Source organism: Gobio gobio (assembly GCF_949357685.1).
Source record: "Gobio gobio genome assembly, chromosome: 13".
NCBI classification, from domain to species: domain Eukaryota; kingdom Metazoa; phylum Chordata; class Actinopteri; order Cypriniformes; family Gobionidae; genus Gobio; species Gobio gobio.
The window spans coordinates 6536237-6551236 of NC_137106.1; the positions used below are offsets into that span (position 1 = coordinate 6536237).

At 38.0% G+C, this 15000-nt stretch overlaps 1 protein-coding gene across 1 annotated transcript in view; it reads right to left on the reverse strand.

Annotated features, from left to right (window-relative positions):
- plcb1 (phospholipase C beta 1) overlaps nt 1-15000 on the reverse strand; it is a gene marked incomplete at both ends in the record, with an annotated part of 146587 nt that overhangs the window by 43341 nt on the left and 88246 nt on the right. The window contains 6 exons of the mRNA XM_079833982.1: nt 864-948; nt 1020-1116; nt 3265-3341; nt 10053-10239; nt 10309-10393; nt 10673-10755. Of these exons, the coding sequence (XP_079690108.1) occupies nt 864-948; nt 1020-1116; nt 3265-3341; nt 10053-10239; nt 10309-10393; nt 10673-10755 (614 nt within the window). The remainder of the gene's footprint in view (nt 1-863; nt 949-1019; nt 1117-3264; nt 3342-10052; nt 10240-10308; nt 10394-10672; nt 10756-15000) is intronic.

Consider the following 15000-nt stretch of genomic DNA (forward strand, 5'->3'; position numbering starts at 1 on the left):
ATCTCTTTTTTGGCTCAATTTATCTGTAAAAGAAAACATGCCTAATAATTCTGCACACCTGAATATAAGGTGATTTTCATTTCCAGCCTTCATGAACAATTATATATCAATTTTACATTATTAAATACTAAATCAATAGTAGTTATTAGGATTACTGTGGTTTGGAATTGGTCAAATGTGCCTGGAAAAAAAATATGATCAGAAAATCAACGTGCCTAATAATTCTGCACTCCCTGTATATATACACACATATAATATATATATAATTTTAATATATAAAAAATATGAATCATGTTTTTTTTAAATTTAATTTAATTATTGTTTTAATAAACTAAAACCAATACTGCATTTATGTATAAATACTTATCCATTTAAATAACATTACACTATAGTAATGAGAATTTGAGTGAAAATGTACTTAATTGTTATTAAAAGGCCCTAAAAATAGTATTTGTCTTGTTTAATCCAGATGTAAATGTCTTATTTATTGATTTCCTTTGTATTTGTGCTGAAATGTGACCCAGGCATGTATTGGCAGGTTTTGTGAGACGCACCCCCCCCCCCCAAAAAAAAGAAGTCCATCATAGCTCTCAAATCTAATTCCCTCTTCACACATTAAAAACCAGTCATGAGAAGCGTCTCATACTGTCAGATCTGAACACCAGCACAGACAGCGGCTTCAGATGAGCACTAGTGTCCTGATGATCCTGACAGATACGATTATTTGGGTCATAAGTAATGGCATAAATAATAGATGCACTTGTCCTGGTTTCCTGTCATGTGTCTGATGTGTGTGTGTGTGTGTGTGACGTCTCTACAGAAACAACAGAAACTCCTCCTGGAGTTGAGCGGGTAAAGGATGCTCTACGAACTCCACGGGTGTCTTGGTGAGCTGCTCCAGGGCTTTGGTCTCCACGAACGAGGACATCTGATAACTGCGCTTGGTTTCTGAAAGCGGACACATCTAGTTTGAGGCAGATCTCCACAGCAGCGCACACTTTACCTCACACTGGACTTACTCTTGGACACCTCGAAGGAGTGGAACTTGGTGGGCTGGATGTAATTGACCAGCGTGGACATTTCTTCAGTGGCGAAGGCTTCAGATCCGGCTGTACCCTGAAAACACACAACACCACACCAGCAGATGAAGGAGGAGCTGCTCGTTTCACAATCCAACCAGAGAAACGGTCATTTTGAAAGAGTTTCGAGCCCTATTTTGTCCTATATTGGTGGCAAAGGACCAGGAACTGACACATTTCATTCACACAGAATCAGCTTCTGTTCATCGACCAATCAAACAGTTCGACTGATTTATCCTAGCGTCCATGAGAACTAAAACTAGCATTTTCTGCCATTTAAATAAAGCTAAAATATAATTATAAGAGGAAAAACTTCAACTAGAAATGAACTAGATATGAGAAAAAAGCTTAGAAATAGAAAACGTTTAATTTAAATTAATTTAATTAATTTAAATAAAAAGAAAGCCATACAGAAATAAAACTAAAATAAATTTAAGCTGTATAGACATATAAACAAAAAGGACTAAGACATAAAATGACTAAAACTGCAACTAAAAAAAGCCATGCAGACATGACACAAAAATAGAATATTAAAAATAGAAATGATAAACATTGTCTTTGGCAACTAATTTAAATAAGCTTAAGTATTAAAATTACAACAAAAATTACTAAAAATACATTAAAGCTATATAGAAATATTTTAGAAAGAAACCAATAAAAAGTAGAAATTAGAAATGTTGCCTTTGCATCAAACTGAAATAAATAAAAACTAGAAATTTGAAACATTGCCATGGCAACTGACTGAAATAAGTTTAAGTACTAAAATGACAAAAAAAAAAAAAATACATTAAAGCTTTTTAGAAATATTTTAGAAAGAAACCAACAAAAAGTAGAAAGTAGAAATGTTGCCTTTGCATAAAACTGAAATAAATAAATACATAGAAATTAGAAGCATTGCCATGGTAACTGACTGAAATAAGTTTAAGCAATAAAATTACTAAAAAACTATTTATTAACTATAAATTAACTATTTTATTAAAATGAATAAAAATACTTTGAAGCTGTATAGAAATATATAAAAAGCACAACAAATTACTAAAACTTCAACTATAAACTAAAACTGAAAATACTTTTACATTGAAATCCTAAAATTACTAAAACTAAAACTGAAATAAAAATAAATTAAAGCTGTATAGAAATATATATAAAAAAATTATAATAAAATGACAAAAGCACGAAACAAAATGACTAAAACTTCAATTAAACACTGGAATAAAAATAAAGCACAAAAATAAAATACAAAAAAAATATATAAAATAAAAATAATATTTTTTAAAAGATATCAACAAAAAAAATTGAAATTTGCCTTTGCATCAAACAGAAATAATAATAATAAAAAAAATAGAAGCATTGCCATGGTAACTGACTGAAATAAGTTTAAATAATACAATTACTAAAATATTTTTAAACACACTTTTTGAAGCTGTATAGAAATATTAAAAATAAATAAATAAACATTGCAAATCCTAAAATTATTAAAACTAAAACTGAAATAAAAATAAATTAAAGTTATATAGAAATATTTAAAAAAAATGAAATAAATAAATAATTAGAAAATTTAAATAAATAGAAATTAGAAGCATTGCCATGACGTACTAAATTGACTAAACACTAAAAAATATTACATAAAAATTATATTTTAAAAAGATATCAACAAAAAATAGAAATTAGAAATGTTGCCTTTGCATCAAACTGAAATAAATAAATAAATAGAAGCATTGCCATGGTAACTGACTGAAATAAGTTAAAGTAATACAATTACTAAAATATTTTTTAATAAAATTTGTAAAAATACTTTGAAGCTGTATAGAAATATTTGTTTAAAAAAAACAACAAAAATAGAAATTAGAAATGATGCCTTTGCAACAAACTCAAAATAATTAAATAAAAAAATAGAAGCATTGCCATGGTAACTGACTGAAATAAGTAATACAATTACTAAAATATATTTTTTTTAAATAAAATTAATAAAAATACTCTGTATAGAAATATTAAAAATAAATAAATAAACATTGTATTTGCAAATCCTAAAATTACTAAAACAAAAAAATAAATGAAAGCTATATAGAAATATAAAAAAAAAGTCAAGCACAAAACTTCAACTAAGATGAAAACTGAAAATAGAAAGCAATTATAGCATTAATAAACACTATGACTATATAATCAAACACAAACTCTCGCTGACCTCGTCCATGGACTTCTTACAGTCGTCATCGTCATCATCTTCATCCTCTTCATCCTCAGCCTCCACCTCTGCAGGAGCTGAACCACAAAAACACAATCATACTTCAGTCAAATCCCTCTTAATACCCCAAACACAGCGTCTCCACCCACTCAACATGAGCAGGACGTCCCGTTAATCCCATGATGAAGAGCGCAGATGTGATGCTAAGACTGAATCAATGAGTGTGAGCTTCAGGACCTGCTGTTTAAAGAGATCACTCAACTCCTTTACTCACACAACACACCAGGAAAAACACATTCCCACAGGTTCGGGAAACATTGTCCTTTTTGGGTGATCTGCACACCGCTGGACACATGTTTGGTATACACAGGCTCATTTATTTAATCAAAATTACAGTAAAAATTGTGAATTATTATTCCAATGTAAATCAGCTGTTGTCTATGTGAATATATAGTAAAGTGTAATTTATTCCTGTGATCAAAACTGAATTTATCATCATTACTCCAGTCTTCAGTGTCACGTGATCCTTCAGAAATCATTCTTAGATTATTGTTTACTGCTGAAGAAACATTTATGATTATTAACAGTGTTGAAAACAGTTGTGTTGTGCAATATTTGTGTGGAAACTGTGACACACTACCATTCAAAATTCCATATAAAAACAGAAATTATGTTTATTCAGCATTATATGCATTAAATGTATTAAAAGTGACAGTAAAGACATTTATAATGTTACAAAACATATTTTATATTGATTATATTATATTATATTTACAACTTAGAAATATTATATATATATATTTTATATAATTTCTATTATATATATATGTACTATTTTGTTTTTATATGACAAATGTACAATTTAGAAATGTATACAAATTTAATATAAATATTATAAATATTACAAATATAATTATAATATAGTAATATTATAGACACCAGCGCAAAAGCAGTGTGTACGACTCACCAAAAAGCCTTAAATGCTTCATAAATATTCAGTTATACGAGAGCAGCGTCTAATATAATTCAGACTGTATGTCTAATGTCATTTACGTGCTATTTATTTATCTACTTTTGAGGTGATCATTCTGTCTGCGTTTACACTTGGCAATAACATGCGATCACCGTGATCATCAGTCAGTCAGGACACGGCGAGTTTACATCAAGTGATCGCCATCTGGATCATGACTGATCGGATTTATGTTTCCCGCAAAATATTTAAATGTGCCTTTATCACAGAGTGCAAAACAACTTTCGCTTTGTCCTCTATTAATGGCAATAGAGCACGGGATTTTTTGTGATGCATTCATATACAATCAATCTCAAAAAGAGTACTTTATCTACAAGTTAACTTTCCCAACATTAATCTTATGTTATGAAACAAAAAAACATGTTATTCCAGTGCATTGCATGATTGAAGGCGAGCGCGCAAGCATTTATAGATTTTACTTTTATTTTCTTCTCTACGTTCTTACGGGTTGGGGTCGACATGAGGGTGAGTAATTAATGTATGAATTTACATTTTTGGGTGAACTAACCCTTTAAAGGGGACGTTTCCCCCACTCTATATTGCAGACAGAAATGGGAGATTATTAATAATAAACATGCTGAAACAATAAAAACATGTAAATTAATATAATGCTGCCCAATTAAAATGAAAGATGATAGCGCATAAGAGAGATAACGCAGCCTCTGTTGTTATTGATTCTTTGCGGACGACTACTGGAAGTTAAGTTTGGGCCACAAAAGTGAGCATGCGCAGTAAGGCTGCGTTCACACCAAACGCGAATAGAGCGTCTACCGCGTCTAGTTTCACGCGCAAACATTTTGAATGCATTCGCGCGTCCACGGCGAATTGAACGAAGGCACTCCAGGAGAAATATGTCATAAAACACCACTCTGCCTCTTTTCATTTTCATTAAAAATATATATTAAGCATTAATAGCCACACAAATGTGGTCCAGGCAACTCCTACATTATCTTCACTGCATGTATATTTTAATATCCTTAAAAAATAAAGTTATGAAACTTCTCTTTGCCCTCAGTCAAAACGATTTGGCAGACAACAAATGATGATTCATGAGAGCAAAGCTCGGCCGTTAGATCTACAGAAGACGAAGCCCTACAGGACATCAGAGCCAGCGGCAGACGCCAGAAGGACTGACCGAGGAAAGGCTGCTCTCGCTGGGGTTAATGAGCGCTGAGCGCCCGGTGATCGCCTGGATCTCACAACTCCAAAAACACAAGATTATTATTTTTTAAATAGGCGCTCTCTTTATAAATAAACCACAGATTTGAGCTTTAAACAACTACACTCTCACCTGAAAAAGTCTTAAAACTACATTTTGGGACACAATAGTAGTATTTTTAAATTATGCAGGTTTCTCATCACGTCACTTTACCACATGACCGCAGCGAGCAGGCTCCTGATTGGTTAACGTGGCGCGAATTGACGGCAAAGTTAAAATTTTTGGAAACTCGGGCGTCAGACACGAATTCGCTTAAAACGCATGAATGCACAAAAGCACCCTTCGCGTGTAACGCCGCATTCACACGGGGCGTCGGCGTCAACGCTTCTCGTTTACTTTGAATGGGTGACGTCATGCGTTGCCGAACTGAATTGTGGGTTCCGTCGCGGCGCTTCACTCGCGTTGCAAGCGACAAAAGTTGAAGATTTCTCAACTTTTCAAGCGCCAACGCAGGCGTCATCCAATCAGATCACCCTATGCAAATATCCTAGAGCAGACGCTAGCCAATCGCGTTCGTTTAAAACACCGGTGAATGAAGAGTGAATGAAGAGTAACGAACAATCTAAAATGGAGGAAAAGCTAATAATTGCGGTGGGTAATCACCCGGTCCTTTACTACCAATCATTATTTACATACCAGGACACAAACTGGAGAGACCAGGCCTTGAAGGAGGTGGCAGAGACGGTTGGAGAATCTGGAATGTATCATGCTTGTATTCCGTCCGTGTACTCTGTTTATCATTGAATGACAGGCAGCATATCATATCATGTGTGGTTCAAATAGAGCTATCCCCCAGCCAAATGAGGAATCAAATATTAAAGTGATCAGTTTTCATACACAAAATAGTCTCACAGACTAGCTGTCAAAAAATGCGCTTTTTTGTGTTGTGTGGTCCAAGCGGCAAGTAATGTGATCAGCTGTTGTCACTATGACGGTCGCGTCAGCACCAAGCTTCAGCCACGCCCTCCGTCAAGCGTTGACGCTGAAGCCCCGTGTGAATGCGGCGTAACGCGCGTATCGAGCAAGACGCGCAAGACGCTCAATTCGCGTCCAAGTCGTGTAATTTGGGCGAACTGGACGCGCGAATGATGTGGATTCGCGTCCTTCGCGCCGCGTGAAACGCGTCTTCCGCACCGCGGGACCTCCAGACGCGTGTCAACGCGCCTTTACATTGACTTAACATTGAAATCACTCGCGCCAGACGCTCTATTCGCGTTTGGTGTGAACGCAGCATAACGTTTGTTTATGTTGTTGCCGTTGAAACCGTCTATAGCCGGAGTGATTTGTTCGCAGCACCGTTGTTACTTCCGTCAACAAAAACAAAGTGACTAGGTAGCTAGTAGCGAACGTGACTTCTCACTCTGCAGAAGTAGAGCAGTGCTTCACCCTCTGAGAATATAGTCCCCAGTATGTATACGGTTAGAAGATGGCTGTCTCGTGTGACCTTGTTATTTGTACACGCTGTGACTACACACATCACAACATGTAAATAGGAAAATGTTGGCGTTATTTTGTCACTTAAGCCGCGTTTCCACCGCAGGAACTTTCCCCAGGAACTAGGAACTTTGGGGTGGTACTCGGTGTGTTTCGACCGCAGGGTCTAAATGAAGTTCCGGGTAAATATTTCCCCCTCCGAATGGCCCTGCTCGCGAGGTACTACTTTTTCAAAGTTCGGGAACTTTTGGGGGTGGGACTTGGGCGCTGAAATTGCTGATTGGTTGAACTCACACAGCATTTTATTTCAACCGGCATTTTTAAAAGTCTTTTCCGAGGTTCGTTCTGTGTTCAGTAAATATCAGTCTTGCTCTTTCTGTCCGATGGCGCGCGTTGTCTCAGCCATCGCACGGTCAATGTCCGTAATAGCTGATAATAACATACGTTGTCTTATTTTAAATATAGCTTTACGAGCTTTCAGAATACACTTTAGTATCAGCGCTCGTCTCTTTTCCGCCGTTTTGTTAATGACCTCTTTATTAAACCAATACATAACTACCAAAAGCAGCGCTGCTTGCATCTCCTCGTTATTGTTGCAGACAGTATCGCGCAAAAATGATTACTGTCGTCGCTGACTGGGAGGAACAGTTGCGCGCAGTCCTACATCACCGGACTAATTTGCCTAATCTTCACTGTATTTTAGACCGCAGTGGAAACGCAGACAGTAGCAGGTCTGGGGGGAAAAAATTTCCTGTTAAAAAAGTTCCTGGTACAAATTGTTCCGGGTAATTTTGGTGGAAACGTAGCTTTATTGAGCAGTCGGCTAGCTGGAGCCATATACCTCAGGTCTTTGTGCTAAGCTAGGCTAGCGGTGGGTGCGTCAGATCATTTTTTACAGTGTGTTTGGTTGATGTATCTCCTGATCACGGCGCTCTCTCTCTCTCTCTCTCTCTCTCTCTCTCTCTCTCTCTCTCTCTCTCTCTCTCTCTCTCTCTCTCCGTGGGCATGAATGAGCTGAAGTCAGCGTGATCTCAGACATGAGTTCAGGGCTCTGTGGAGCTGCAGGTGGAGGTCTGGAGGAACCCACACCCTGCTGAGCAACCAGCTGTTCAACATCTGCTTTCCAACCTTTACAAACCTCTGGCCTCCATCACAGGCTCCTGACGCCTCCGTCAGACAGAAGCGCGGCCGTCTGTAACCTGCAGAGGGTCTGTGGGCACGCCGGCGCTGAAATGTCAGCCGCTCGACTCTCAGCATGCGGCCGAGCTCAGAGACGGCTCACGGCGGAGCTAATCGAGCTGGGACAACAAGACGTTTACTGTGTGCTTTCTTTCTTTACACTAAAGATAGAAGCGAGGCTTGAAAGGTGACAAATCATGGGGTTCATTTCACCTCAGAGGAGTTTCAGATAGACCAGGAGTTTTTCTAATAACACACGACAGACGGCATGTACTTGGAGAAGTTATAAACTTCCAAGGCATTTATGTGCAACATCTACCAAACCAATCTGTTTGTATACAGATTATATTGTATTGTATTGTATACAGATTATATTATATTATATTGCATTATATTAATATATATATATATATATATATATATATATATATATATATAATATAAAAAAAATTATAGTTAATTAACAATTTACAAATTTAATTGTATTTTTATATTGTATATTTACAATTTAGCAATGTATACAAATTTTATATAAATAATAAAATAATAATTGTATGTATATATAATAATGAATCAGTGAGTCGATTCAGCAGTTTGAATCGCCAAATTTCAGCAGTTGGCGGTTTGACACGCGATCCGAATCATGAATCGACTCACTGATTCATAACGCTTCGAAGCTTCATGATGCCGTGTTTTGAAATCGTCATCACTATATAAGTCGTTATTTAGGGTTTTTTGCGCACAAAACTATTCTCGTCACTTCATAAAGTTATTTTAGAACCACTGTAGTGAGATGGACTTTGTAACGACGTCTTTAGTACCTTTTAAGGGTCTTGAGAGTGAACCGGGCCATTGTGCCAATGGAGGACTTTCAGAGCCATCAGATTTCAGCTAAAATATCTTCATTTGTGTTCTGAAGATGAACTGAGGTCTTACGGGTGTCGAACGACATGAGGGTGAGTAATTAATGACAGAATTTTCATTTTTGGGTGAACTAACCCTTTAATTTCATAATGATCCTTGCTCCGTGAAGTCAAGCAGCAAAAGTTAAGAGACAATGTGCAAATACTACTGGCTCATTTTGGGGGGAAATAAATATGCAAGACTAGTCTTACATGTCACTGTTTATAACACAGGACATCATCTATTGCTGGGCCAATTTAAAAAAATTAAATAAATAATAAATAAATTAAGAGTATACCCACTTCTCCAGGCACCACTACACACTGGATGTAAGGGATACTTTTTCACTGAACACTCGACCTGGATTACCATAGTAACACACATTCACTTATGGAAGCTGAAGCTTCAATAAGCTTCAGACAGATTCATTTTCTGTCTGTCTAATTTATTTAAAAAAAAAAAAAAAAAAAAAAAAAATTGTCGTGTGTTCTGTGTTAGATTAACTGAGACTTGTTACAGCACTTGCATACTGTAGCCCTTGACCGTTCTAGTTGCTTCTATTGCTCTCATTTGTAAGTCGCTTTGGATAAAAGCGTCTGCTAAATGACTAAATGTAAATGTAAATGTAAATGTAAGCTGAATCTGAAATTACCCCCTATACCCTTAAATAGGGCACTATTTGAGGCAACAGCATTTGTAGTGGTGTCCGAAACCATAGTGGACGTTATTGAGTGCACTCATTCAATCCCACAATGCACCACAATAACAGCCGATGTACACACAACTTCACACTCGTTTTTATTCACTCCTTCAAGTGAATTGTATTAGTGGACTAAAGGGAATAGTGAATGAGGGTTTAGGGGGCGATTTCGGATTCAGCCTAAGATATCATACCCTTGGCCGGCTGGCACAGCAGATTCCGCCATAGTCGTGGCATTGTAAGTGTGGGGCGGAGCTATCAAAAAAGGGGCGTGTTTGTTTTGGTGATTTGAATGGACATGCAGATTTCGAGCGCTTTAATACCTGCCGGTCCAGCGCTGGGGGACGACGGCTCGAAGACGCTGGACGAGTCGCTGTTGGTGTTGGACACCTGCTCGGACAGCTTCTTCTTCGTGCTCCCGTCGGACGGTTTGGGGTGGGACTTCTTGTTCTTGATGAGGATCTTTCCCATGAGCTCTTGAGGGCTTGGCAGAGGGACTCCCGACTCGAGCTGAAACGACAGAATCTGTCACGAGAACGGCAGAAAGAGCCCGAGTGGATGTGGGAGCGATGCACTTACAGGATACTTCTCAAGCGGCTCGGTCAGAAGCGCGTCCCCGAATATCGATCTGCAGTACTCGGCCATTTTGGCTTGCTGTTTGGGGCTGTGAGTCAATGCAAACACAATGAGAGCTGTCAGAAAACACACACACACACAACACAGAATCAGCTCCTCGCGTCTCGTTCTGGGGAAGCTGCACACCCTTCTGCGGCCGGAGTGAAATTCCCACATCATGTCCTCTTTCTTTGATTTCAGGCAGAAAATAAAGCCGCCACATCTCAAGAGAACAATGATGACTGAAAACAAATTATGCATTTCCGAGGCGGTTATAATCGCTCTGCTCTGTTGCTATAGTTGCAGGAGCAGCGGCGTCTTCACTTACGAGTCCACGTGATTCTCAAAGGACAGGATGACGGGGAAAGGAGACGTTTTGAAAGCGCACTCCGCTATGGCTTCGATCACTTCCTGGAAAACAAGAACAGATTGAACTGAATTTACACGGGGGAATGTTTGGATGTGTCAAAGGGCAATAGCTGTATTTATTTATATCGCTCATTTCTACATTTTTATTGCGGTTGTTTACAACAGTGAACGCTATGCTGAATACAATGCACTTTCAGTTAAACTATACTCTTTATGTGTGTGTGTGTGTGTGTGTGTGTGTGTGTGAGAGGAGAGAGAGAGAGAGAGAGAGAGAGAGAGAGAGAGAGTGTGTGCAGAAAGTTTTGTGTGATGGGTAGGATTAGGGGTTAGGGTTGTGTGTGTGTGTGTGTGTGTGTGTGTGTGTGTGTGTGTGTGTGTGTGTGTGTGTGTGTGTGTGTGTGTGTGTGTGTGTGTGTGTGTGTGAGAGAGAGAGAGAGAGAGAGAGAGAGAGAGAGAGTGAGTGTGTGCAGAAAGTTTTGTGTGATGGGTAGGATTAGGGTTAGGGTTGTGTGTGTGTGTGAGAGAGAGAGGAGAGAGAGAGAGAGAGAGAGAGAGAGAGAGAGAGAGAGAGAGAGAGAGAGAGAGAGAGAGAGAGAGAGAGAGAGAGAGAGAGAGAGAGAGAGAGAGAGAGAGAGAGAGAGAGAGAGAGAGAGAGAGAGAGAGAGAGAGAGGTTTAAACACACCTTTATTTTAAAACCAATTATAAACAAACATATTCATTCACCACAATATGATGATAAAATGATCATCCACCACAAAAAATGAAACCAAAAAAATAAATAAATAAATAAATAAACAAAACCTAAAAATTCAACACCAATTCATTTTCATAGACAGTACATAAAACATGATTTATCCCCCACATTTCCATAAAAAGGGGTAGACGCCCAACCAACTTGTAATATGCGTATTCCACTCTTAGACGAGAACCCACTAGGCCCAAAAACATAAAAATTGGATTTACTGCACCTTGCCCTAATATCTTGTTTTTCCTGGTTTTCCAGATTGCTAATTTTGCATTACCAAATAAGAAATTAAGCAAAACCAAAACATTCTTTTGCTCAACAGTATACTTTGGACCAAAGATAAACAACTGAAAAGAAAACTTTTCTCCCAAAGATGTAACCCACTCTGTTAACAAGGAAAAAAGATCCATCAACCTTGTACACTGCATAAACAAATGACAAACAGATTCAATCTCTGCACAAAAAGGACAACCCACACTAACATTAGGATCAAGATGCACCACATGTCTGTTTGTAGCTATAGATCCGTGTACAATCCTCCACTGGAGGTCACCCGTCCGCTTGTCAATCGGACGTTTGTACAGGATACGCCAACTACCTTTAGGGGAAGAATCAGTCCCAAAAATATCTGTCCATTTCGTTGAGAGGACCCCAGTCAAAGAGCGTAAATTAGACACCTTAACACAGGTGACATACAGGGCTTTCTTTCCCACTGTCTCAAATTCATCCATTTGTGGGGTTTTAAAAGACAGTAGACATTTCTTCTCTTCCTGCCAGTCCCCCACAGCAGCTTTTACAGTCAGACAGGGAAAACCATACTCGAATCCACTTCTCCATCCATCTATTATAGCTGGGTTATCCAAGAAAGAACGATAGATAAAGTCCAGTTCTCCAACCACCTCTGTGGTGAGTTTTTGTAATATTCGTGTTGACTTAATCCCAGCTTGCCTGCCCAATGATTCCAAACTGGTGTGTAGTATATGACCCAGTTTTGTGCACCCAGCAGACAGTAAACGTGTACGCAAAAAAGCTGAGGATAAGAGTCTCGAAGGCAGAAAAGGGTTAAGAAACAAAGGTTCCTCCAACAGCCACATCCCAGCAGGTACTGCAGGTGATCTTGAAAAAGCAAAAACCTTCCAGGCTTCCAGGACAGATTTGTAGAAAGCAGTAAGATCTGTAAGCTCAGTCTCTTCTAGCTTCATCAGAAACAAATGCTTATCAAGTCCCATTCCACCAGCTCTTCTCAAAAGTACCACTGCAGTGTCAAACCAAACACTCTCGTTGTTATATAACAGTCTCTGGGCAGCTTGTAAACGGAAAGTCATTAATCTGGACCTGATATCCACCAAACTGTGGCCTCCTTCTTGTATCGGGAGAAACAGTACAGAAGAACGCACCCAATGTTGTCCGGACCAGAAAAAGGTCACCAACTTTCTTTGTACTTCTTGCACCAGTCCAGCAGGTGGTTGTAGCACATTAAATCTGTGCCACAAGGTGGAAGCAACCAGATTATTTACAATCAAGACTCTCCCCCTATAGGATAGTTTGGGTAGCAACCAAGTCCAGCGAGACAATCGGGTGCAAACTTTCTCCATTACACCCTCCCAATTTAACTTCTGAAACTCATTTGAACCAAAATGAACTCCCAAGATTTTTAACCCTTCTTTGCCCCACTTAAGCTTCCCTGGCAGTAATGGTACACAACATAAAGTATCTTGACCTGCCCAAAAAGCGTCACTTTTATCCCAATTAACTTTTGCTGATGAAGCCTTCTCATATAACTGGAGGGCTTCGGACAGAGCATTAATATCCTTCCCATTGCCAACCAACACAGTCACATCATCGGCATAAGCAGTAAGAGATACATTTACATTTAAAGTCATATTTGGTATTGAAAACCCACATATAGTCTTTCTTAAAATGGAAAGTAAGGGTTCGATGGCAATACTATACAGCAACCCAGACAATGGACAACCTTGCCGTATTCCCCTTTGGACAGAAATTGGTTTACTCAAATCTCCCCCAACTTTTACCATACATGAAGTACCGGCATAAAGAAGTTTTATCCAATTTAAAAAACCTTCTCCAAAATCAAAAACTTTAAGTAAATTAAATAAGTAACTGTGATCTACCCGATCAAAAGCTTTTTCCTGATCAAGGGCAATTAATCCAACTCCTAAATTAAAAACTTTACAAATGTCTAGTATGTCTCGTACTAAAAACAAATTATCCATTATTGACCTATTTGGTATGCAATATGTCTGATCTTTATGCACTATTGTATGTACATATTTCTTTAACCTGTTAGCAAGACATTTTGACAAGATCTTATATTCTGTGGTCAATAAAGAAACAGGCCTCCAGTTCTTTAACAAAGACAAATCACCTTTTTTAGGAAGCAAAGAAAGAACAGCACGACGACATGTAACAGGCAAAAATCCATCTTTGTAACATTCACAAAATACCTCATAGAGATCAAGACCAATAAGGTTCCAAAAGTGTTTATAAAACTCTGATGTCAACCCATCAACACCAGGGGAACGCCCCGAGCTGAGCTGTGTTGCAGCAGATGTAAGCTCCTCGAAAGATAAAAAAGAGTCCAAAGCAGTCTTTGAATCAGAGTCCAGTTTAGGAAGACCTTGAAATAACTGTTCAGCACAGTCCAAGTCACAATGTTCAGCAGTATATAAACGGGAATAAAAATCCACTGCATGACGACGCATTTCTGAAATGTTTGTGGTAACCCTTCCATCAGGCAGACGGAGGCAAGCCATTTGTTTGTGCTGTGCTACTGAACGTTCCAAGTTAAAAAAATATGCACTTGGGACATCCATCTCATTTACTGAGACAAAACGAGACCTCACCAAGGCTCCTTTCACCCTTTCATTTAAAAAGGACCCCAATTCAATCTTTTTTTGTTGTAAACAATGAGACAAACCAGGATCATGTCTCTCCAACAAATCTTTTTCAATTGAATCAATAGATCTTTCAAGAATTTGAATAGCTTTTTTTGTCATATTTGTGGAATTGACAGTATATTGTTGACAAAACATTTGTATTTGTGTTTTCCCAATTTCCCACCATTGTCTTAAATTTTCAAAAGTATGTTTAGTTTTTTTCCAACATTCCCAGAAAACCACAAAATGTTTACAGAAATTGACATCTTGTAATAACTTTCCATTAAAATGCCAGTGTGAAGATTTCCTTGAACACTGTGACAAAACTAATGACATAAAGACCATATGATGATCTGAAAACCCCACTGGTAAAATTGAGCACTCAATGACACGATTACTAAGACATTTAGATATATAAATTCTGTCCAACCGAGCAGCACTCACTCTATTTTCAGATACCTTTACCCAAGTGTATTGTCTAGCAGTATTGTTTTTTATCCTCCACATATCTAAAAGTGCCGTTTCTTTTACTAAATTGGACAAGTAACTAGAGGATTGCATATGAGGTTCCTCAGAAGTTCGATCAATGGTAAAATTTTCTGTGCAATTCCAATCTCCCCCGATTATCACATTGTCATTATTGT